At 54.4% G+C, this 23428-nt stretch overlaps 1 protein-coding gene across 6 annotated transcripts; it reads left to right on the top strand.

Annotated features, from left to right (window-relative positions):
• The first annotated feature begins 4531 nt into the window (after nt 1-4531).
• On the top strand, nt 4532-23401 carry IDH2 (isocitrate dehydrogenase (NADP(+)) 2). Of its 6 annotated transcripts, none has more exons than XM_053272437.1 (20): nt 4532-6013; nt 6710-6761; nt 7814-7894; nt 8928-9307; nt 9403-9496; nt 9610-9724; nt 10136-10632; nt 11065-11945; nt 12383-12794; nt 14802-15097; nt 18603-18694; nt 19331-19496; nt 19793-19953; nt 20786-20929; nt 21181-21317; nt 21436-21587; nt 22132-22244; nt 22379-22476; nt 22752-22844; nt 22986-23401. In XM_053272437.1, the coding sequence occupies exons 11-20, from the start codon at nt 18644-18646 to the stop codon at nt 23068-23070; spliced, it is 1200 nt and encodes a 399-aa protein (XP_053128412.1). In that variant the 5' UTR covers nt 4532-6013; nt 6710-6761; nt 7814-7894; nt 8928-9307; nt 9403-9496; nt 9610-9724; nt 10136-10632; nt 11065-11945; nt 12383-12794; nt 14802-15097; nt 18603-18643; the 3' UTR covers nt 23071-23401. The 6 variants fall into 6 exon arrangements, with proteins under 6 accessions (XP_053128412.1, XP_053128415.1, XP_053128416.1 ...); XM_053272440.1 differs by lacking the exons at nt 4532-6013; nt 6710-6761 and having other exon boundaries at nt 7748-7894; nt 11065-11234; nt 11369-11463; nt 11816-11945; XM_053272441.1 differs by lacking the exons at nt 4532-6013; nt 6710-6761 and having other exon boundaries at nt 7748-7894; nt 11065-11179; nt 11369-11463; nt 11816-11945.
• The last annotated feature ends 27 nt before the right edge of the window (nt 23402-23428 follow it).

A 23428-nucleotide genomic window follows, 5' to 3' on the forward strand; every position in this document is an offset into this window, starting at 1 on the left:
CATCATCGGGCCTCCTCCTAGGTGGGGGGCTCTGCTCTTCCTTCCTCCTCGGGGACTGGGGGTGGGGGGATCCTTCCCAGCCCCCTTCTCCGTGGGGCGCCCAAGCGTAGTTTCTGCGGCGGGTTAACCCCTCAGCCGCCGTCTCCCAGTGGCAGCAGGGCTAGATCCATCCGTGCAAGAACATCTTCGCTCGTGGGTAGCTGCTCGCTCCCCCGCCCGCTCCAATTTAGATTGTAAGCTCCTCGCTGGCAGAACCCTGCCAGTTTCCTGACGATGGCGCTCTGGAAAGAGATTCCTTGCTGCGAACGGGCCAAGGAGAGCAGCTGAGCTTATTCGGCGACGTCTCTGCAGTCAGCGGCTGCTAGAACTGGGCTCTTCCTTGTGGCTTGTAGATTGCGAGTTCTTTGCGGCAGCCCGGCAGGGAGTTTTTGCTGTATACGGGAAGAAACGGGTGTGAGAGGCCTTTCCCTTTGGAAAGCTGTCTATAGACAGTGATGGTGAAGGTGACAACGCGTCATGTACACCGATGCTACTGCGTGGTGCATCCATAACAAGGAGGAGGACAACAGACTCATAAGGAATAGCCTTATTTATTTCATTTGATTGTTAAATTTGTATACCGCCTTTCATTAAAACAATCCCAAGGCGGTTCATTAAATCCCACCCCCTTCATTAAAACACTCCTCGCAGGCATTGGCGACAGACTAAAAAAAGCCAACCACCCGATGCTGATACTTTCTCGCGTTCTTAAAGAAAGAACTGGACAAGAGGGGACGTGACAAGTTGATACAATCATGCTGGGTACGAAGAAAGTGGGAAGAGAAGTCTTTATCCCTCTCACCAAACGTAGGACTAGGAAGCTGCCAAATACTGAGTCAGGCCCTTGGTCCATTTAGCTCCGCATCATCTGCACGGACTGGCAGCGGCTCTGCAGGGTTCCAGGCAAGGCTCTTTCTTTTCCAGCCCTACCCAGAACGGCCAGGGCTTTAACCTGGGAACCTGGCGCTCCAAAAATCTGCAGCCAGGAGGCTTTACACACAGGTCTTGTATACCAAATCTCCTCCGGGAGGGAGTGTGTGCGTGCACACACCAGCCAAACTCAGCCCGAAGTCCCTTCGCGACCCACCCAGGCCATACACTAGTCGGGCATTTATCTTGCCAGTTCTAGCTTATCTCGGGAATTTGGCGGGCCTTTGTGGGCAACAAGTGGGATGCTGGACGAGAGCGGAGCCAGGAGGACTTGCCTTGCCCTCTGACGAGGCCGACGAGGAGAAGGTGGCTGGAGCCTCCCGCGGAGACACCCGCCTGGCGACATGATTTCCAGCTGACACACAGGCTGATTGCCCGCTAGAGACCTCCCTCCTCCCCGTACTAGCCACGGGCCACCAGCCAGCCAGCCAGCCACCTCGCGCCAGGACCCCGTCTTCCTGGGGAGACAGTTCTCTGCCGAGCACACCCCGCCCGGGGCTGCAGCCGAGCCCACCTGCCTCCCAGGAGGGAGAGTGAGTGTGCCACAACCAATGCCTTATAAAACCACGGGAGCCGCGCCGTGAAAGAGAAGCCGCACGATGGGTGCTGCTGCAGCAGGAAAGGCGAAGCCAGTAGTGCAAAATCACGCGCTCTCCCGCGGCTCGGCACCCGCCGCCACGCCTGGCTGCTGCGGCTGCGGCTGCTGCATTGCTCCCGGGCTCAGCTCTGCAGGGGGTTCGGGTGCTGGCTGGGGGCTTCAGGGCGGGCCACTGGGCATGCGCAGGGGTGCCGAGCCGCCAGACCCCCGCGCGGGAGATTCAGGCGGGCTCTCCGCCCCCCCGACTCCCCCCGCGCGCCCCTGGGAGCAGCCGAGCCCACTGATTGGCTGGCGGGGTGACAGGGGGCGGCATCCTAAATTGGCGGGCTGCGCCTCCCGCAGCTGCTGAAGCGCCTCGCGAGGACGACGCCCGGAGGAGCCGCAGCAGCAGCAGCCCCCGCGCCCCCCCCCGCGCCCCCCCCAGCCCCAGCCAGGAGGAGAGGTCCTGCTGGTGGTGGTGGAGGAGGAGGAGGGAGAACTGGGGGGCTTCAAGCCCCACCACATAATGGCCACCACTTGGCTGGCTACCGAAGAGCCTCCTCCTCCTCCTCCTCAGAGAAGCCCGCTGGAAGACGGAGCCGACGCTCTCCCCCCAGGGCCACCCGCCGAGAATGCCTCCTCCCAGGCAGGGCGGGAGGGGAAAGGGGGGCTCCGTGCCCAGCAGGGGCTTCCCCCTCAGCACTGGAATAAGAGCAGTTAACAAACGAGAATTGCTGAGGGAAAGCTGCCTCCAAGCCTCCTCCTAGCCCTCTGAGGGAAGGGCTCCAGGCCCAGCGTGGCTCTCACCTCACCAAAAGGATGAGGATAATGATAATTAATAAGAAGTCTCTGTTGCCTCAGGAAGAGGAGGAAACCCCTTCAGCCATGCTACTCAGCCAGGATATGGCTTTTTAAAAAAATACCTTGTGGGAGAATGGTGGGGATATGGTCTTCAAGACCCCCTGCCAAAAACCAGTTTCTGAGGGGAAGTGGAGTTTCTGAGTGGGGAGTTCATCTCTCTGCTTGGGCTTCATCTTGTTTTCCAAAAAAAATCTGAGGGGAAAGGAAGTTTCTGAGTGGGGAGTTCATCTCTCTGCTTGGGCTTCATCTTGTTGTGCAAAAAAAGAAAAAACCTGAGGGGAAAGGAAGTTTCTGAGTGGGGAGTTCATCTCTCTGCTTGGGCTTCATCTTGTTGTGCAAAAAAAGAAAAAACCTGAGGGGAAAGGAAGTTTCTGAGTGGGGAGTTCATCTCTCTGCTTGGCCTTCATCTTGTGCAAAAAACACAACTGAGGGGAAAGGAAGTTTCTGAGTGGGGAGTTCATCTCTCTACTTGGGCTTCATCTTGTGCAAAAAAAACCTGAGGGGAAAGGAAGTTTCTGAGTGGGGAGTTCATCTCTCTACTTGGGCTTCATCTTGTGCAAAAAAAACCTGAGGGGAAAGGAAGTTTCTGAGTGGGGAGTTCATCTCTCTGCTTGGGCTTCATCTTGTGCAAAAAAAATCTGAGGGGAAAGGAAGTTTCTGAGTGGGGAGTTCATCTCTCTACTTGGGCTTCATCTTGTGCAAAAAAAACCTGAGGGGAAAGGAAGTTTCTGAGTGGGGAATTCATCTCTCTGCTTGGGCTTCATCTTGTGCAAAAAAAACCTGAGGGGAAAGGAAGTTTCTGAGTGGGGAGTTCATCTCTCTGCTTAGGCTTCATCTTGTTGTGCAAAAAAAATCTGAGGGGAAAGGAAGTTTCTGAGTGGGGAGTTCATCTCTCTGCTTGGGCTTCATCTTGTTGTGCAAAAAAGGAAAAAATCTGAGGGGAAAGGAAGTTTCTGAGTGGGGAGTTCATCTCTCTGCTTGGGCTTCCTCTTGTTTTCCAAAAAAAATCTGAGAGGAAAGGAAGTTTCTGAGTGGGGAGTTCATCTCTCTGCTTGGGCTTCATCTTGTTGTGCAAAAAAAGAAAAAATCTGAGGGGAAAGGAAGTTTCTGAGAGGGGAGTTCATCTCTCTGCTTGGGCTTCATCTTGTGCAAAAAAAGAAAAAAATCTGAGAGGAAAGGAAGTTTCTGAGAGGGGAGTTCATCTCTCTGCTTGGGCTTCATCTTGTTTTCCAAAAAAAATCTGAGGGGAAAGGAAGTTTCTGAGTGGGGAGTTCATCTCTCTGCTTGGGCTTCATCTTGTTTTCAAAAAAAAAAATCTGAGGGGAAAGGAAGTTTCTGAGTGGGGAGTTCATCTCTCTGCTTGGGCTTCATCTTGTTTTCAAAAAAAAAAATCTGAGGGGAAAGGAAGTTTCTGAGTGGGGAGTTCATCTCTCTGCTTGGGCTTCATCTTGTTTTCAAAAAAAAAAATCTGAGGGGAAAGGAAGTTTCTGAGTGGGGAGTTCATCTCTCTACTTGGGCTTCATCTTGTTGTGCAAAAAAGGAAAAAATCTGAGGGGAAAGGAAGTTTCTGAGTGGGGAGTTCATCTCTCTGCTTGGGCTTCCTCTTGTTTTCCAAAAAAAATCTGAGGGGAAAGGAAGTTTCTGAGTGGGGAGTTCATCTCTCTGCTTGGGCTTCATCTTGTTGTGCAAAAAAGGAAAAAATCTGAGGGGAAAGGAAGTTTCTGAGTGGGGAGTTCATCTCTCTGCTTGGGCTTCCTCTTGTTTTCCAAAAAAAATCTGAGAGGAAAGGAAGTTTCTGAGTGGGGAGTTCATCTCTCTGCTTGGGCTTCATCTTGTTGTGCAAAAAAAGAAAAAATCTGAGGGGAAAGGAAGTTTCTGAGAGGGGAGTTCATCTCTCTGCTTGGGCTTCATCTTGTGCAAAAAAAGAAAAAAATCTGAGAGGAAAGGAAGTTTCTGAGAGGGGAGTTCATCTCTCTGCTTGGGCTTCATCTTGTTTTCCAAAAAAAATCTGAGGGGAAAGGAAGTTTCTGAGTGGGGAGTTCATCTCTCTGCTTGGGCTTCATCTTGTTTTCAAAAAAAAAAATCTGAGGGGAAAGGAAGTTTCTGAGTGGGGAGTTCATCTCTCTGCTTGGGCTTCATCTTGTGCAAAAAAAACCTGAGGGGAAAGGAAGTTTCTGAGTGGGGAGTTCATCTCTCTGCTTAGGCTTCATCTTGTTGTGCAAAAAAAATCTGAGGGGAAAGGAAGTTTCTGAGTGGGGAGTTCATCTCTCTGCTTGGGCTTCCTCTTGTTTTCCAAAAAAAATCTGAGGGGAAAGGAAGTTTCTGAGTGGGGAGTTCATCTCTCTGCTTGGGCTTCATCTTGTTGTGCAAAAAAGGAAAAAATCTGAGGGGAAAGGAAGTTTCTGAGTGGGGAGTTCATCTCTCTGCTTGGGCTTCCTCTTGTTTTCCAAAAAAAATCTGAGGGGAAAGGAAGTTTCTGAGTGGGGAGTTCATCTCTCTGCTTGGGCTTCATCTTGTTGTGCAAAAAAGGAAAAAATCTGAGGGGAAAGGAAGTTTCTGAGTGGGGAGTTCATCTCTCTGCTTGGGCTTCATCTTGCCAAAAGAACTCAAACCCCTTCTGTGGATGCTGCAGCCGTGCTGACGTGAACAAAAGCCCGGCCACCTCACTGCCCACATTTGTAGCATTTGTCTGCAGAGGGCAACACGCGACAGATTCTCCCCGTCCTCAGAACACTGGGGCGCCACAGTCTTCTGCATCACGGTGAAAACCTGTCCACTCTTAGCGCGTTCTTGCTCTGTGCATACAAATGCTAGAACTATGGGCTGCGTAGGGCAGGACTTCTGAGCGCAACGGCACAGGGGCTGTAGCAGAAAATACCGTGAGGCCAGGGGCTGCTGTGTAACAGACTGTGTAACAGACTGGCCCTTTTAGTCTGAGAAGAAAACTGGGTGCAACTTGAGGCTGTCCCAAGAAACCGGAGGCTTCTTTATTCTCCCAACAGCTGTGTAAGGCAGCATAAATCCTAAGAGAGTGGCTGGCTTGAATGGAACACCCTCCCTGCACATGAGAAGCTCCAGGCTTCTAGATACTCGCAACACCTTTCTGAGGCAGCAGCATCTCTAATTTCCTGGCAGGCTTGTACGGAACATGCTTCATGCATGTGGGAAGCTTCAGGCTTCTTTATTCTTTCAACAGAAGAGAGTTCTCTTTATATTCTCTCAAACTTGTTTTCGTGAGTGATCTCTTTTTATACCTGTGAACCGCTTAGAGCTATCTGGATGCAGCAGTATAGAAACTTAATGAAAGAATGAATAAATAAAAGCTGTGGGAGGCAGCATAATCTCTAAGATGGTGGCTGGCTTGTATGCATGTTAGAAGCACCAGGCTTCTTCATAATTCTGCCACCTTTATCAGGAAGCATACTCTCCAATTTAGTGGCTGCCTTTAATTGAACACGCTTCATGCGTGTTCTATTCCATCCCCTCAACATGACTTCGAGGAAAAATTGGCAAGAAGAAAAAGAGTGGGCACATGTGTCCCAATGAATTCGGTACCTGAGTGCTGCTTTTGGACCATTTTCTCCTCCCAAAAGGCCTGCGTGACAGGTAAGGTTCAGACAGAGACTGGACCAACAAAAAGAACTCTCTGGGTATAGGAGACAATCTGCTGGCGGGTGGGGTGGGGATCCCTAGCTGTATCACTGCATTTTGTGATGAGCTTTTTCAAGAGAGGACTGAAGAATGTATTCCCAAAATGTTGATCCAGTATTTATGAGTCACTGAAAGTTACAAGATCACTTAAAACTCAAATAACTGAAAAGTATGTATCAGAGGCGTAACTAGGGAAAACGGCGCCCGGGGCAAGCACTGAAATGGCGCCCCCCCGCGCGCCCCCGCCCCCCAACATACTACATTATACTTAGGTTTTTCCTCACAAGTGCCCGCCGCCGCCGCCAAGCCAGGCCACTGACTGGCTGCCAGGCGCCAGCAAAGCAATGGGGGGCGCGCGGGCAGTGCGGAAGGGACCGCTCGTCGGGGAGGGGGCGTCGATGCGCTCCCTTGACTGCTGCAGCGCTGCTGCACTGAGCAGGAAACATTTGTATTAACAGAATTTTTTTAAAAAATTAAAAAAAAATTTTTTGTCATGGCGGCGCCCCCCATGTGACCAGAAAAGATGGCGCCCGGGGCACGTGCCCCCCCTGCCCCCCCTATAGTTACGCCTCTGGTATGTATGCAAAAGCCTCATGTTATAAGATAAGAATGTGATATTGCCCTCATTTTCCAAACGATTTCTTTTCCAAGAGATTTCAACAAACAATGAAAGGAGGCAACGACATACAAGCCAAGAAGAAATGTAAGGGCGCCATCCACAGACAAGACAAGACAAACCAAACCAAACCAGGGGATGTGGAGAAGCTTCAGGCTTCTTTATTGTACCCCAAAGAAAAAGAAAAATAGTTCCCTGGGCAGCTCACAACACAACATTATAATACATGACATAAACACACATAAAACACGACAAATGAAACGGCTGTGGCAGGCAGCATCACCTCTAAGATGGTGACTGCCTTTAATGGAACCTGCTTCATGCATGTTACAAGCTACAGGCGGATTTGGCAAGAAGAAACAGAATTGGCACACAGATTTCCGTATGCCCTCCATGTGGAGTGTTCACATTCAAATGCCTTTATTACTGGCTTTGACCAGCAGACTGGAAACACAATATACACTATAAACAATGCAATATAATTGCATAATATACAAATTATGGAACAGAACAACACGCTTCGTGCGTGGTAGAAGCTTCAGGCTTCTTTATTCTCCGAACAACATTGTTGGGCTACATACACTTTAAGATGGTGGCTGCCTTTAATGGAACATGCTTCATGCATGTTCCATTCTGTCCTCTCGACAACGCTTCATGTCAAATTTGGCAAAAAGAAACAGAGTAGGCGCATGTGTACCAATGACCTCTGTGCCTGACTGGTATGTTTGGACCATTTTCTCCTCCCAAGAGGTCTGCATGGCAGGTAAGACTCAGAGACAGAGACTGGACGAACAACAAGAGAACTCTCTTGGTATAAGAGATAATGTCTCTTCGTTGGAGGCCATCCACAGAACCTTAAAGACCCTACATTTTAGCCTGGCTTTAAAGATATTTAGTTTTAATGTTACCTAGATTTTAATTGTATTTTTAATCTGCTTTTAAAGCTTTTTAAAAAATTTTTACTTTAATGTAAACTGCCCTGAGCCACATTTGGAAAGGCAATATATTAAATAAATAAATAAATAAATAAATAAATAAATAATCTGCCCGGGGGGTAGAGGGGGGAATTCCCAAGCTGTATCACAACTTGCTCTTTTCAGACAGATTTCAAGAAAATATTGAAATTTTCGTTCCGACAGATTTAAAAAAAATACTGAAACAGGGGCAACATGACAGAAGCCAAGAAGACATGAAAGGAACCGACAACAGAGACACACACGGTAAGCCACACCAACCACCACACTAGGGGCTGGGAAGAAGTGTCAGGTTTCTCTATTGTCCCAAACGTCATCATCATACACTTTATTTGTGAGCCACCCATAACAAATCTGGGTAGTCCTCCAATAAGGACACACACAACACAACATACACATCAAGACGAAACAGCAGCTGTGCAAGGCGGCAGCAACATCTCTAAGATGGTGGCTGCCTTTAATGGGTCACGCTTCATGCGTGTCAGCACCTTCTGGGGGATTTGGCAAGAACAGACAGAATTGGCGCATGTGTCCCTACGACCTCCATGCTGGAGTGTTCAAATGCCAATTCCTTTATTACTGGCTCTGTCCAGCACATTAGGAACATTACACACACAATACAAGGTATAATTTATATTGTACCATCTACCGAACACGCTTCATGCGTGTTGGAAGCTTCAGGCTTCTTTAGTCTCCCAACAACTTTGCTAGGTTGCATACACTCTAAGATGGTGGCTGCCTTGAATGAAACATGCTTCATGCGTGTCCCATTCTATCCTCTCGACAATGCTGCGTGGCAAACGCGGCCAGAAGAAACAGAGTTGGTGCGTATTTCGTAATTACCTCCAGGCCTGAGTGCTGCTTTTGGACCATTTTCTCCTCCCAGGAGGCCAGCGTGGCAGGTGAGGCTAAGAAAAGAAAATGCTGATTATTTTGGAGACTATCTACCAGAAAATAATCCCTAGCTGTATCACTGCATTTTGTGATGAGGACTAAAGAATGTGTACCCAACATGTTCATTCAATATATATCAGCCATTGAAAGTCACCTAAGATAATACAAAATTACTTTGGGATGTATTTATTTATATATTTATTCAATACTTTTTGTTCAATTTTTTACAACATAATCTAAGATAATACAAAATTGAAACAACTGGGAAAGGTACGTTATCCCAGAAATCAAACATGCAATCCTTTGGTAAAATCCTCATAAGATTAAAAAATGCCACTTTGCCCCCACTTTGGAATAAGTGTCACAACTTGCTCTTTTCCGGCAGATTTCAAGAAACAACCAACGGAGGCAACGTGACAGAAGCCAAGAAGTCATGAAAGGAGCTGACAACAGAGACACACACGGGCGAGCCACACCAAACACCACACTAGGGGCTGGGAAGAAGTATCAGGTTTCTCTATTGTCCCAAACATCATCATCATACACTTTATTTGTGAGCCACCCATAACAAATAGTCCTCTGGGCAGTTCGCAACACAACACTGAAAAACGTCCAATAAGAGCACACACAACACATCAAGACGAATCAACAGCTGTGCGAGGCGCAGCAGCATCTCTAAGATGGTGGCTGCCTTTAATGGATCACGCTTCATGCCTGTCAGCAGCTTCCGGGGCATTTTCTCCTCCCAAGAGGACAGCATGGCAAGTGAGCCTAAGAAAAGAGAATGCTAATTGTATAGGAGACTATCTACCAGAAAATAATCCCTAGCTGTATCATTGTATTTTGTGATTTTTCCTCAGAGGACTGAAGAATGTGTACCCAATGTGTTCATTCAATATATATTAGCCCTTGGAAGTCACCTAAGATAATACAAAACGGGAATAACTGGGAAAGGTACGTTATCCCAGAAATCAAATATGCAATCCTTTGGCAAAATCCTCGTAAGATTAAATGGCTCCCTTGAATGGAACATAGTTCATGTGTGTCCCATTCTATCCTCTCGACAGTGCTGCGTGGCAAATTTGGCAAGAAGAAACACAGTTGGCGCAAATGTCCCAATGATCTCCATCGCTGAGTTCTGATTTTGGACCATTTTCTCCTCCCAAGAGGCCTACGTGGCAGGTAAGGCTCAAAGACACTGACTGGACCAAGCTAAGGAGAAAACCATCTATGAAAAAAAGAATTCTCAGCGTGTGAGAGACAATCTAATGGAAAAAAATCTCCAGCTCTACCAGCACCTTCTAAGATGAGGCTCTACATCAAAGGACTGGAGAATATATACACAATACGTTGTTTATTGTTATTATTATTACCACTAATTTTATTTGATTGTTTGATTTAATTATCATTATCATTATTTGATATCTACTAGACATTGATAGTCACAAGATAATACAAAACTGAAACAACTGTTTAAAGTATCTTATCCCAGAACTCTTGTATGTTATCTTTAGGCCAACTTTACATATTATAATAGAAACATGTGATATTGACAACACTTCAAAATGAATGACCTACTTTCTTTTCCAACAGAATTCACCAAAGGAGGCAACAACACTCAAGTCAAGCAAGCAGGAAAAGAGTCTCCAGGAAGAACTAAAAGAGGCAGCCACACACAAGCCAAGAAGGAACTGAAAGAGCCGACAACGCACAAGATAGCCAAGCCAAGGGCTATGCACTTCACAGCCCAGGATGCTCTGTCAATCCAGGGGCCATCAGTAGGAACTTCAGGCTGCTTTGTTCTCCCAACAGATGTGGAAGGCAGCATGATCTCTCATTCTGTGGCTGCCTGGAATGGAACACGCTTCATGCATGTTAGGAGCTTCAGGCGTCTTCATTCTCCCAACAGCCTTGTCCAGCTGGACTGCCTTTAGCAGGACACACTTCATGTGCGCTGCATTCTGTCTACTCAGCAACCCTCTGTGGCATGTTTGGCAAGAAGAGACAGAGTTGGCACCAATTTGCAATGACCTCCATGCTGGAATGGCGATTTTGGAACGCTTTCTCCTCCCAAGAGGCCTGTGTGGGAGGTAAGGGTCAAAGACAGGGACCGGACCAAGGTGAAGGGATCCTACCCCTGGCCCCCACCAAAACAGAACCCTTAGGGTGGTGTAAGAGACAATCTAACAGGAACAAGACTAATGCCTGCTGAGGCTCTTCGGCAGAATCTATACAAAATAGGTATTGTTATGGCTGACAACCAGACTACGTTGCTCAACAGTACCCCTCGATGGTTACTCTAATGGACTACTCAATTGCAGTAGGGCTTCCATTGGGTGATTTTGCCAGGATGTCAGCCAGTATTCATTATGCATTGATTTTTGCAAGACAAGATGAAACAGCTGTGAAAATAATTACCAAGACATCTAAGAATTCATCCTTAATGAACTTCTCATATGCTAACAGAAGAATGTGGTATTGCTCACACTTTAAAATCAATGACATGCCTTTTTCTCTTCCAGTGGGTTGCAATAAAGAGCACAAGGAATGAGGAGGATGCAGAAGACAAGACAAGCTGACCTGATCAATCGTATGAAGAGGAGGCGCTTTGTCAGAGAATTGAAGAACTATTCAACAGTTATTCAGTTTTGTTTGTTATAGTTCTTCGATTTTATTCAAAATCTAAATATGTGTAAATATTGAGCATACATATTTATTTCACACTGATTGTTACAAGGGAATGTACAAATGAAACTGTGAAAAGTATATTCACCAAGATTTGCTCACACTTCACAATAAATGACTTGACTTGTTCTTTCCCAACAGATTTCAGGAAAGAGCCGAAGGAGCAAGGAGAGTGAAGACAAGACAAGCTGTCCCAATCTCTTTTGTGATGAGGTTTCATCAGAGAACTGAAGAACGTATACAAAATATAAATATGTATACAAATATTGAGCATCCTTATTGATTACATACTGATTGTCACAAGAGAATATAAAAATGAAACAACTGTGAAAAATGTATGACACGCATCACAGGGGCGCTCTTGCTCTGGGCAGCAAGTCCTGCCTTATTTCTTATAAGAACAGAAGAAGCTGCTGCTGTCTACCGAGTCAGACCATTGGGCCATTGAGCTCAGTATTATCTGCGCAGACTGGCAGCAGCTTCTCCAAGGGGTTTTTCCTTCCTCTCGCGACTGTTATGTGTTGTTGTTGTTGTTGCTCTTTTTGTTCCTTCTTACCTTTGTTATCTAACCTCTCTTCGGAGCACTAGGGAGCTGGCGACAAACTGAAGAAGGAGGGGATTGCCTCTCCCTCCTGGCAAGAGGAAAGCTCTCTGATTGTCGAGGCAACCCATGATCCTTCGGATGCAACCCATACTTCTGAGGAGAATGACCTTTCAGGTGAGTGCCAACGGTTCATTATCTACACAGACTGGCAGCAGCTTCTCTGAGGTTACAGGAAGGAGTCTCTCCCAGCCCTGTCTTGGAGGGAACTTGGGACCTTCTGCTTGCTAGCAGGCAGGTGCTCTTCCCAGAGCGGCCCCATCATCTCCTCAGGGGACTTTCTTCCAGTGCTCATGCATGCTCTCCCATCCAAATGCAGACCAGGGTGGACCCTGCTTAGCAAAGGGGACGAGTCATGCTGGCTACCACCAGCCCAGCCCTGCCTCAGCTCCCAGAGCTGTGAACAACACAGTATTGCGTGTACAGGAGCCCTGTCGACGTCTGAATGGGGTTCTTCTCAGGAATCCCCCCCTCCCCTACCCCCACCAGTTTTCTGGGTTTTCCTCTGTGTCTGGTTTTAAAATTTAATGTGAATGTTACTCTGATGCTAATAGTATTCTTGTGACCTCCCATGGTTGGGCACGGTGATTGAGGTGGCGGCGGCGGCGGCGGCAAAAAGCTCTGCGCATCCGTCGGCGCGTCCTTCGCTGCACATGACAACCAGGAAGGGCGAAGAAGGCGAGCGAAGGCCGCTCTAGCAACAGCGGACGCTGGTCCAGGTTGCCGGATCCAAGCCCGGCGGCGCTTCTGAAGCCTGCGGGAGCAGCGCCCCCCTCTGGTGGGCTGCGCTGCGATCATGGACCGCTTCAGCCTCGCAGGCATCGGCGACCGAGGGCTCTGTGTGTCGGTCGCGGGGAGGACGCCCTCGGCGGCAGCGCCTGCCCGATCCGCCGCCTTGTATGCGGTTCATGTTGTACCTCGCCTTCCTTCCTCGCTCCCTCCCTTCCTTCCAGGGTGGATCTCAAGGTGAGTGACATCCGTGAGGCTGTTCCCAGCCTAGGTGGCCTTCCACCATCAGGCACGGACCAGAACTGGCCCTGCTAGCTTCAGCCGTCTCGGGTGCCCCCAGGGCTCCTGAAAGAGTAAGCCAAAGGGGAAATCCACCGCGCCTCCCGCCCAATTTATTTCCAAGCCATCCTGCCTCGTGGTGGGAAACTCCCAAGAGCACCTGCTTTTTCTGCTGGTGCACCCCTAATAGAGCCAGGTGGGGCAGCCCTTCTGCAGGGCAGGGTGAGATGGTAACCTCAGGGGAGGCGGTGCGAGGGACTGGCCCCCACCACCATGGACACCGCCCTGCTGTCCATTAGCACCGCGCCCTTCTGGCCCTGCTCGGACATGCTGCCCGCTTGCCCGCGCTCACAAGTTTTTTCTGTCCACTCAGTTAATTTTAGATCCCACTCAGGTGTAATCTGGAAGGTCCCATTCTGCATGCACATGGTGTGCACACACTGCCTTGATTCTCCCGCCCAGATCCCAACTCATTCCACACACAGATTAAAAAAAATTAGAACACGGTTGATGCGCCGGGGGTGCATTGTATTGTCCTTCACCCGCCCTGATGCCCCCAGGTGGCCGCCGGCCCCACACTTATTTCTGAAGGGCCGGCTATTGGTAAAATGGTTGCCATAAGCCCAATATAAATGCCTAAGGCTGGCCAGAGGGAATTCTCGGTGAACATGTTTAAGCAGCTTGAATGGGCCCTTTCTCTGGCTTCAGCCAACAAATGTTGTCTCCTTGGTGTTGCCCTGCACCAGTCCAACAGATGCATCTTTCCCCTTCTGCTTTGGGAACTTGTTGGCTGAAAAGCGGCATATAAATAATCATGTAAAACAATACGTGTGGGAGTTGTATCTCTCAGTGGAGATCTTTGCTTGGCCTGGAGGGAATGGGGCACACGCCCTTTTGTGAGGCAGCATGTCCTAAGATGACAACAAGTATTTATACACTGCTTTTCAACAAAAGTTGCCAAAGTGGTTTACATAGATAAATAATAATAAATAAAGATGGCCCCCTGTCCTCAAAGGGCTCACAATCTAAAAAGAAACCTAAGCTAGACACCAGCAACAGCCACTGGAGGGCCGGGGCTGGAGAGGGCCAGTTGCTCTCCCCTTGCTCAACAGAGAGAACCACCACTTTGAAAAGCTGCCTCTTTGCCCCGTGTGCAGCCGGGAATATGGCCGGCCCTCCTGCAGTTCGGGGGCAGCATCTGCCATGCATTGCTAGCTGCTGGCCTGGACTGTCAAGTTTCAAGCTCAGCGCTCTCTGGTGGCGGTCGCTGATCCTCTCTCGGAGAAGGTGCAGGTCAGCTGGGGTTGCCAGCTTCCTGCCCTCCACTGCTGGCTTGTCCTCAGCTGGTACTCTGCCTCCTCTTACCCTGCCAACTGAGTCCTTCATTTCCAGGGGAGGGAGCATTTTCTCTTCCCCCTCTTACCCATTTGGGGGTACTTTGCCCCTCCCAACTGTCCCCTCTCATCGGCCAATGTCACCCTTGCCCCAGCGGAGGCTGTTCTGACTCTGAGAAAGAGGTTCGCTCGCTCACTGGGATGGACAGGGGTGTAGCTAGGGGAGAAGGGGCCCGTGTTCACCCCTCGCCCTGGAGGCCCCTCCAAGCGAGGGAGATAATGGAGAAAATAGGGAGATGTGGAGCTGGGAGCCCCCAGTTCTTCGAACCCATTTGCTCCATTAGAGCTGCGCCCCTGGGAAGGCAAAGGTGCCAGTGCACCACCCATCAGGGCTTGTGGGAGAGCTGCTTCCTGGCTTAATTCTGCCCACATTCTTATCTTGCAGAATATTTTGACTACCGTGTGTGTTTTGTTGGGGGAGGGAAGAGAAGCAAGCAGCCTGATCCTCCCAAGGACAGATGGCTTTAACTGCGATCCTTTTTAAACCAGTTGTGTTTGAGCTTTTCTGTGCCCGTGAGTCTCAGCACAGAGCAGTCTCTTCTTGGGGGTTTTGTCTTTTCTGTGCCTCCAGATGGCCCAGTGGGTGGCGCTGGCCCTATGGCTCCACATTCGTTTGCTGGTGTGGGGGGAGACCCTAGTGGCCTGGCTGGCCTTGGGCCTCCCCTGTGTCCTCCTGGAGCGGCCAGCACAGGCCACACACAAGCCGTTGCGTGCCAGGAAGGCGCCTCGGACTTTGGAAGAGTGGAAGAGCCCCGGAGGCAGCAGGTCCACTCCCGTCCACCTCAGCCACAGCATCAGTTCACAATGAAGCACCAAGGAGTTCCACTGGAAACCAAGGCCCTTTGCTCACCCACTTGGGACAAAAAGGTGAGGACCATAAAGCTGGCCAGATGCAAGAACATCACGTGTGATCATCGTCAAACAAAGGCGGAGCAGGGCAGAGTAAAAGAGGCCCACATTGTGCTCTGGCCACCAGTATCCATTGCAATTAAAAGGTAAAAAGTGGGTTGTAACCGAGTTGGTGCCGTTTTAGAAATGGCATTCAATAAATAAGCTTTGTGGGAGGCTGGCTTCAGTGGGTTAGGGTTAGGGTTAGGGTACCGTTCTGTGTGGAGGAGGTTCTCAGCCATCCAGGGGTTGTGGGGGAGAACGCTCCGTTGGTGTGCCTCTTCTGGCCAAAGGGTCCCCAGGATGTGGCTTGCTCAAAGGAACCCCACAGCCTTGCGCTGCAGCAGCCTTACCGCCAAGAAATATCATTCTAGCCAAAAGGACAACGGAAAGAAACAGTGAAAATGAAAAGAGGGACAGTACCGCTTCATTTTTCCTTGGCAAAGATGCGACCAGAAACGAAGCAGTCATCTTGCCATCAGCCTCTTTGCGTTAGAAGCAGCCGCTTTCCCTTCTGTACAACTGGGGCGGGCAGCTGGAGGCCGCGTCCTTCGCTCGTCCCTGCGGCGCCCACCCAGCAGCCCACCCTCGGCGCAAGCTGCTCTTTGCCCCCGCCAGCTGGCTGCCCTCCCCCCGCATCAGCCTGGACTCTGGCCGCCCCGCGTGTGTATGGGGCGGGGGCCGCTCCTTCTGCAAACAGGGCTGATGCAAGGCAGGGCGCCCGGCGGGAGCCAGGGGGGCGTCCCGGGCAGCCGGCCGAGGGGCGCCTCCCGAGCGCACAGCAGCAGCCAGTAGCGCCTCCTGCAAGCGGCCCCGACCGCTGCCCTCTGGCTCCCGCGCTGACGGACGGCTGCTGCTTATCGCGCCGCCGACCTTGGTGCTCGCGGCAGGCCGAGCCTTCTGACACCAGCCGGAGGCCCTGCTGCTGCTCGCTGCTGCTGCTGCTGGGGGCTGTGCCAGCCAGGCCGAGAGAGCCGCCGACGCCGCGCCAGGGCAGGCGGGCGCCCCCTGAGCCCCCCGGCCCCACCGCAGGGGAGACAGGCCGGCTGCTGCTGCTGCTGCCCGCGGGCGGGAAAGGAACAAAGGCGCACGTGGTGACCGCTTCCGCGGCGCGGCGGCAGCAGGAGGCAGGAAGGGCCGCGGCCGCCGCGTGGCCGGTTCCCCTCCGCGCCCCCAGCCGCCGGGCCCGATTCCGCCCTCTGCGCCCCGCCCCGGGGAGGGCCCAGCAGCAGCGCCGCGCGGGGGGGGGGGGGCCGGCGGCACTGAGGGGGCAGGGCGGCCTGGCGGCTGGGGGCGGCTCCATGAGCTCTGCTGCTGCTGCGCCCGGCTCGGCTCGCCTGCTGCGCTCGCCGGCGCCTCCGCCTCTGCCTCCTCCTCCTTTTCCTCTTCCTTCTGCTCCGTCCGCCCGCTGCCTGCCTGCCTGCTTGCCGCTCGCCCGTCACCGGCTCCGATGGCCCGCTACCTCCGTGCCGCAGCGCCCGCCTCGGCGGCTCTGGGCCGCCCTCCTGTTGCAGCGCTGCTCCCGGCGCTGAGCGCGCATCGCCCGCCGCCGCGGCGCCACTGTGAGTCTGGGCAGGGGCCGGGAGGCAGCCGCGTCGCCTTTCCGCCCTCTCGCCCGCCCTGGAGCTGCCGCTTCGCTGCGCCCTTCTCGCCCGGGCCGCTCGCTGCCGCAGCCCCTCGGCCCGGGCGGGCTCCGGCCATTCCCTCCCTCGCCTCCCTCTCCCGCTCCCCGGCCCGCTCCGCTGGTGACCTTGGGATGCCCAGGCGGGCCCTGCTGCTGCTGCTGCTGTCGCCAGCTGCCTCTTCCAGAGCCCGCCCAGCCTGGCCCTTCTAGGCCTCCCCCGGGGGACTATATTTAGTGCTGCCTGACCTAGAGGCGGCCAGGACTGGCGACCCGGCCACAAAGGAACGGCAGGCCAGGGTGGCTCCCGAGCAAGAGAGAGAGTCCTTGTGGGAAGGCTGCAGAGGCTGGGAGGGCAACAGAGCCCAGGGGAGCCCTCTTCTGTTCCTGGGCCCATCCCGGCCAATTACCGTGCGCCGGGCACTTGCTGTCCCAGGAGGCAAAGGCTGCACAAGCCCCCCCGGGGGGCTTGTGCAGCCTTGCCTCCTGGGACAGAAAGTGCCCGGCGCACGGCTAATTGGCCGGGATGGGCCCGGAACAGAAGAGGCTCCCCTGGGCTCTGTCTGCTCCCAGCCTCTGCAGCCTTCCCACAAGGACTCTCTCTCTTGCTTGGGCACCCTGGCTGGTTCCTTTGTGGCGGTGCCAGTCCTGGGAATCTAGGTCAGGCAGCCGCTCTGCCTGCCTGGGGGCTCTTTCATCTCCTGATGGGGGGGGGCCTGGCTCCACTCCCCCAAGCCTTTCCAGGCCTGAAGAGGCCTCTTCTCCCCACTTGACCGAGAGCTGCCCCCCTGCCTTAATGTGGGGGGGGCTGCTCTTCCTCCTCATTGTGGGTGCCCCTCTTGGCAGCCCTGGCAGTGGCTTTGAGCGCCTGTTGCTGAAAAGGCTGCCGGGTCATTCTCCGAGGGGCAGGGAGGCGGCTGCAGAGACTGGCTCCCCCCCCCCCCTGTCCTCTGAGGGTGACCTTTTCCCTTGGCCAGCTGGATCAGCAGAGCCACAGATCCTACCCACATAACCTGGGCGGTGGGCAGATTTCCGCCCAGGCGAATGCCAGCCTTTTGCGTTGTGCTCAGATTAGGGCCTGTGAAAGTCAGGGCTTAGAACTGAGCTGGGATTAGAATCCCACTGGGCAGCGGTTAATTCACTTTCCCTTCTGCCTGGCCTGGGTCACAGCAGTGGAGGCTGAGCGGGGAGCTTGGCCTGAGTACAAAGGCAGCAGCCTGCCTCCATCTGTCCCCTGCAGGGCTGAGAAAGGGTTCAAATTCTGAAGCAGCAGCAGCTGTGGCTGAACACACAAAGGGGGACCAATCCGGGTGTTTGCAAAGGAGGAGCCTGGCGAGGCTCCCTTTCCGGACGCTGCCTGCCCGCACCCAGCAGAGCCCAGTCTGTGGAATTTCCCAGAAAGGGTTTGACACCAAAGTGTTTGAAGGACACTGAGGCATCCCGGGACGGGGCTGAAGACGGATGGCACCTTCCCAGGCACCCAGGATTTCTCTAGCCACAACCCCTTCAACTCCGCCCTGACACCCCCCACACCACATGATGGCTAGATAGAGTACTGGGGCTCCCGGGGAGGGGGCTGCAATGAAGAGTACTGGGGGGGGCTGGAAATAGCCCCTGATGGGTACAGTCAGTTCAGAGGCACAGCTCTTGTGTGCCCCCCCCAGCAAGGCTGCTGTTTTGGTCTTTGGTGGTCCCCAGTGGCTTCTAATTCACGGGATGCCAGTTCCCAAGCAGCGTTCCACCCCCCCGACCCCCCCGTGTGGAGAAAACAGCTGGTGGGAGGGGTGGGTGGCCGAGGCCTTGGTTGAGCCCAAGAGGGGCCACCTTCTGGCCTCTTGAGCATGCTGACCTCTCCACCCCCAGATGCCGACAGAAGGATCAAAGTGGCCAAGCCTGTGGTGGAGATGGATGGGGACGAGATGACGCGCATCATCTGGGCCTTCATCAAGGAGAAGGTACCTGAGCCCTTCAGCTCCCACTGAGCAAGAGTCACAGCAAGGGCTGAGAGGAGCGGGGCAGCGGCAGGCTAGAGCTAGAGAGAGGCTTGTGCATAAGGGCCTGGGACGCCTACACCCAAGGGCAGCCCAGACGGAAAGGGTTTGGAGCCCCCTCCCTCTGACGAAAGGCTGGGCGCTGCTCTGTTTAGAAAGTCAGTGGGGGGGGCAGGTCCTTTTGGCTGAGATCTGAGGAAATGGGCAACATAACCTGGGGGTGAGGGGTGGGGAGAGGGAGCCCTTCCTCCTGCTCCTCGGGTTGTGACTTGGCACTGATGGCATCTCACACACACACAGCAGAGGAGGATGCTGGGAAGGAGCCATTTCCCCATGTACAAAATATTGCACTTTATTTAGAGAATGTGTCACCCGAGCAACAGAAGGGCTACCTTAAGAGAAGAGATGTGGATCAAGTCCACGTGTGGGCATGTGTTGTATACAAAGTGGATTGCGTGGAATGGGCTGTCAGTGGCATAGAACTTCCTGGGGCTTGCGTGTGCCCTCTGCAGAACAGGGCGGCCTCTGCGGGGGGGGGGGGTGTTGCGCGTGGGCCTCGGCCTCACTGACACTCTCATCCTCGCCCTGCCCCCCCCCCAGTTGATTCTGCCCAATGTGGATGTTCAGCTGAAGTACTTTGACTTGGGGCTGCCCCATCGGGACCAGACGGACGACCAGGTCACCATCGACTCTGCCCTGGCCACCCAGAAGTACAGCGTAGCTGTCAAGTGTGCCACCATCACCCCCGACGAGGCCCGAGTGGAAGGTAGGTGGAGGAGGCACGGCTGCCCCTGCGGGAGTTCAGGGAGCCACACGTGGCCGGCAGCCACCCGCCCATCAGGCAACGCCGGCCAGAGCAAGCCCCAAGCAGGGAGCCTGCACGGGTTTCCCCTGGAGGGGATCAGTTCCCCCCATTGTCTCAAGGGCGGGTTGGAGTTCAGCAGCAGCTGCGGCTGCTATACCCATGAAAGCAGAGAGGCAAGAGGAAGGCTGGTTCTCGGGCGAGGGAATTTGTTCTCTCTCTCACATTCCCTGCCCTCCAATCTCCAACCCTCCCTCCAGAATTCAAGCTGAAGAAAATGTGGAAGAGCCCCAACGGCACAATCAGGAACATCTTGGGCGGGACGGTCTTCAGGGAGCCAATCCTCTGCAAGAACATTCCCCGCCTGGTCCCAGGCTGGACAAAGGCCATCACCATCGGCAGACATGCCCATGGCGACCAGGTTGGTGAGAGGGAGCAAGTGGGCACCATGTGGCTGGGAGGGCGAGCCCCTTTCAGTGGCCGGTGGCAGGTTAAGTGGCAGTCTGCCCATGAACGAGGAACCAGGTGGGATAGACAACCAGACAGCGGAGTGGATCCCTCCCTGTACCCCCTGGGCAGGTTGTGAGGGATGGCTGGATGGAAGGGGTCTTGCCCCATCTCCCTCGCTCTCCCTACCTTGGCCTGTCTCGCTCCCCTAGCTGTTGTGGACCCCCATTGCCAGCATCCCCAGCCCGAGGCCCCTGCAGGTGGGGCTGCTGGGAGTTGTTGTCAAGGACATCTGGGCTTCCTCCTTGCAGGGGAGATGGCTTGGCAGCTGTGCTCTCACTCCCTGTCTCGCCAGGGCTCTTCCCAGGCTGGCAAAATAACACACGCAGCTCTATTCCATGTAAGCAGATGAATGCCTTGGGCACAAACTTGTACAGTCTCCACCCTTTGTTCAAAACCTAACCTCTGGAATCTGGAAGTGTTTTGCAAGAAGAAGAGCTTGGCTGTGGCGGGGAAGCTGCTGGGGGGCACAGGCAGCAGCCCCTGGAGCACGGGCACTTGGGGGAATGCCTCTCCTCCTCCTCCTCCTCCTCCCTCCAGGCAGGCGCTTCCAGAGAGCCTCAGAAGACTGCCTTTGCTCCCCAGGGGGCAGTCCGCCGGCGCCGGCTAAGAGGGATCCTCCTACTAAAAGAGATGGGAGGAGGCAGAGGGTCCCCTTGCCAGGCACGCGGCCAATGTGGGGCAGGGTGTCGGGCCACACTGCGGATGTGTCTGGATGCTGACCCCTCTGGGGCTCTGCTTTTCAGTACAAGGCCACAGACTTCGTGGTGGACAAGTCTGGGACGTTCAAGATGGTCTTCACTCCCAAGGACGGCAGCGGAGTCAAGGAGTGGGAGGTGTACAACTTCCCTGGCGGGGGTGTCGGCATGGGCATGTACAACACCGACGAGGTGAGGGCAGTGCCAGCCAGAGCCTGGCCTGCATGGGGCAACACATACTGGGCGGGGCGGGGGGGAGCTTATTTCACGCTGGGCTGAGAGCAGGCCCTGGTGCCTGGCTCCTCTCGGGGGGGGGGGCTTTCCCTGCCACGAAGCCTGGCGGGCTGGCTCTCCGCCGTGGCCTAGGGGGGAAGAGGGGGTGGCTGCTGGCGCTCGTCTCCAGGGCCTGCCCACTGAACACCCCTCTCTGCCGCCTCTTGCAGTCCATCTCGGGCTTTGCCCACAGCTGCTTCCAATACGCCATCCAGAAAAAGTGGCCCCTCTACATGAGCACCAAAAACACCATCCTCAAGGCCTACGACGGGCGCTTCAAGGACATCTTCCAGGAGATCTTTGAGAAGTGAGCCAGGCCAGCCCAGCCCCTTGGCAGCATGGCAGGCCTCCCTGCTGGGGCTGGAGTGCTTTGGAGGGGGTGGGGGTGGGAGACTGGCCCAGCCTCACCTGCCCTCTCTTGCCAGGCACTACAAGACCGACTTTGATAAGGTCAAGATCTGGTACGAGCACCGCCTCATTGACGACATGGTGGCCCAGGTGCTGAAGTCGGCCGGGGGCTTCGTCTGGGCCTGCAAGAACTATGATGGGGACGTCCAGTCTGACATCCTGGCCCAAGGTGCGGAGGGAGCCCGGGGCGCTGCCTCTTGCAGGAGCCCCCGCCAAGGAAGGCCCGAGGGAATGCGCTTCCTGCCTGGCCCCACATCTCCCCCTCGGCATTCTGTTGACCAGGGCAGCTTTCTGTCCCTGCAATGAATGGGGTGCAGAAGGGGTGTGTGTGTGTGTGGGGGGGTGTCCTCCAGCCCTCTTCCTCGCTCCGCCTCGTATCCCAGGAGAGGGCTGCTGCTGCTGCTGCTGCTTTCCCTTTGCTGGTCCCTCTCTGGACTGCTCTGTAACTAGAAGGGACGTCCTCAGCTTCCAAATGGAGCAGAGAGGATGCGAGGAGCCCCACGGATGGATTGAGTTGAGGGTGAACCAGCAGACCTGATTTGACCTGCCTGCTCACTGGCCCTTGGGAGGGAGGGGGGCCTGTGTCAGCCAGTGCAGCCAGGGGGCCCTGGAGTGGGGTGTGCCACGGGAGCCTCCCCCCCCCCCCCGCCGCTCCCAGATGTGCTGGGCCCAGCAGCTTCCCAGAGGCCTCCTCTGTCTCACCCTGACTCTAGGGTTTGGCTCGCTGGGCCTAATGACCTCCGTCCTCGTTTGCCCGGATGGGAAGACCATCGAAGCGGAGGCGGCTCACGGCACCGTCACCCGCCACTACCGGGAGCACCAGAAGGTGGGTCGTGTGCTCCCCCTCCTGGCCCAGCGTGGCATTGCCACTTCTGCGCGCTGCGGCCGGGACTCCCCTCCCAGCAGGCCTCGCTGGCCAGCCGTGCACTCAGCCGCCTGGGTCTGTCCTCCTCCTCGCAGGGCCGTCCCACCAGCACCAACCCCATCGCCAGCATCTTTGCCTGGACCCGAGGCCTGGAGCACAGAGGCAAACTCGACAGCAACCCAGACCTCATCAAGTAAGGGTGGGGCCCAGCACTCAGACTCTGGCCCTGGGGGTGGGGGGGCAGCTCTGCTGGGCTCAGCCCAGGAGGCTGGGAAGCAGCGAGGGGGCCCGCCCAGGCCAGGAGTGCCGGACCCCAGTCCGCTGCTGCTGGTGAGGGTCTGCCAGTGCCCCCACAAGCCCCCCCTGCCCGGGGGACGGGAGGAGGTTGGTGGGGGCACAGGGAGACCCCGAGAGCAAACCGACTCCCTCCCCGGAGGCCGGCCTGACCCTCCCCTCTCCCCATGCCAGGTTTGCTCAGACTCTGGAGAAGGTCTGCGTGGAGACCGTGGAGAGCGGCTCCATGACCAAGGACCTGGCTGGCTGCATCCACGGATTAAGCAAGTAAGCAGAGGCAGCTCTTCCCGGCCGCTGCCTCCTCCTAGGGCGGGGTGGGGGGTGGCAGCGGTTGCCCAGCAGGCGCCGAAGGGGTCGTGGGCTGGCTCTCCCCCCCCCCCAATTAACCTCCTCCTTGTGAATTTCCAGTGTGAAACTGGACGAGCACTATGTGAACACCACCGACTTCCTGGACGCCATCAAGAACAATTTGGACAGAGCCCTGGGCAAATAGGGGCGGCGTGGGGCTGCCTCCTGGAGCATTGGCTTGTGGAGGGAGGGGGGTCGCTGGGAGGCAATGCCACGTCAAGACGGTTTACCTCATTTTTAGGCAGCAGCAGCTCTGGCTGGTGAGGCTTCCAACCAGGGAACCCTCTCTTTGACACCCGGTTTCCAAGGCCCTTTTTACCTGGCTCATGGGGTGGGGATGGGGTGGGGGGGGCGAGAAGATGTCCCACCTGCTGCTAGGGCTGGCCGGGGGGAGAGTGGTCCCGGGCTGTAATTTATGTACTGTGGTTTGGGCCTCACGATGCCCAGCGTAGCGATTAAAGCCGAGCTTTCACACACCTCTTGCCTGCCTGCCACTTTCTGGT

The sequence above is a fragment of the Hemicordylus capensis genome, chromosome 10, assembly GCF_027244095.1.
Source record: "Hemicordylus capensis ecotype Gifberg chromosome 10, rHemCap1.1.pri, whole genome shotgun sequence".
In the NCBI taxonomy this organism is placed as follows: Eukaryota; Metazoa; Chordata; class Lepidosauria; order Squamata; family Cordylidae; genus Hemicordylus; species Hemicordylus capensis.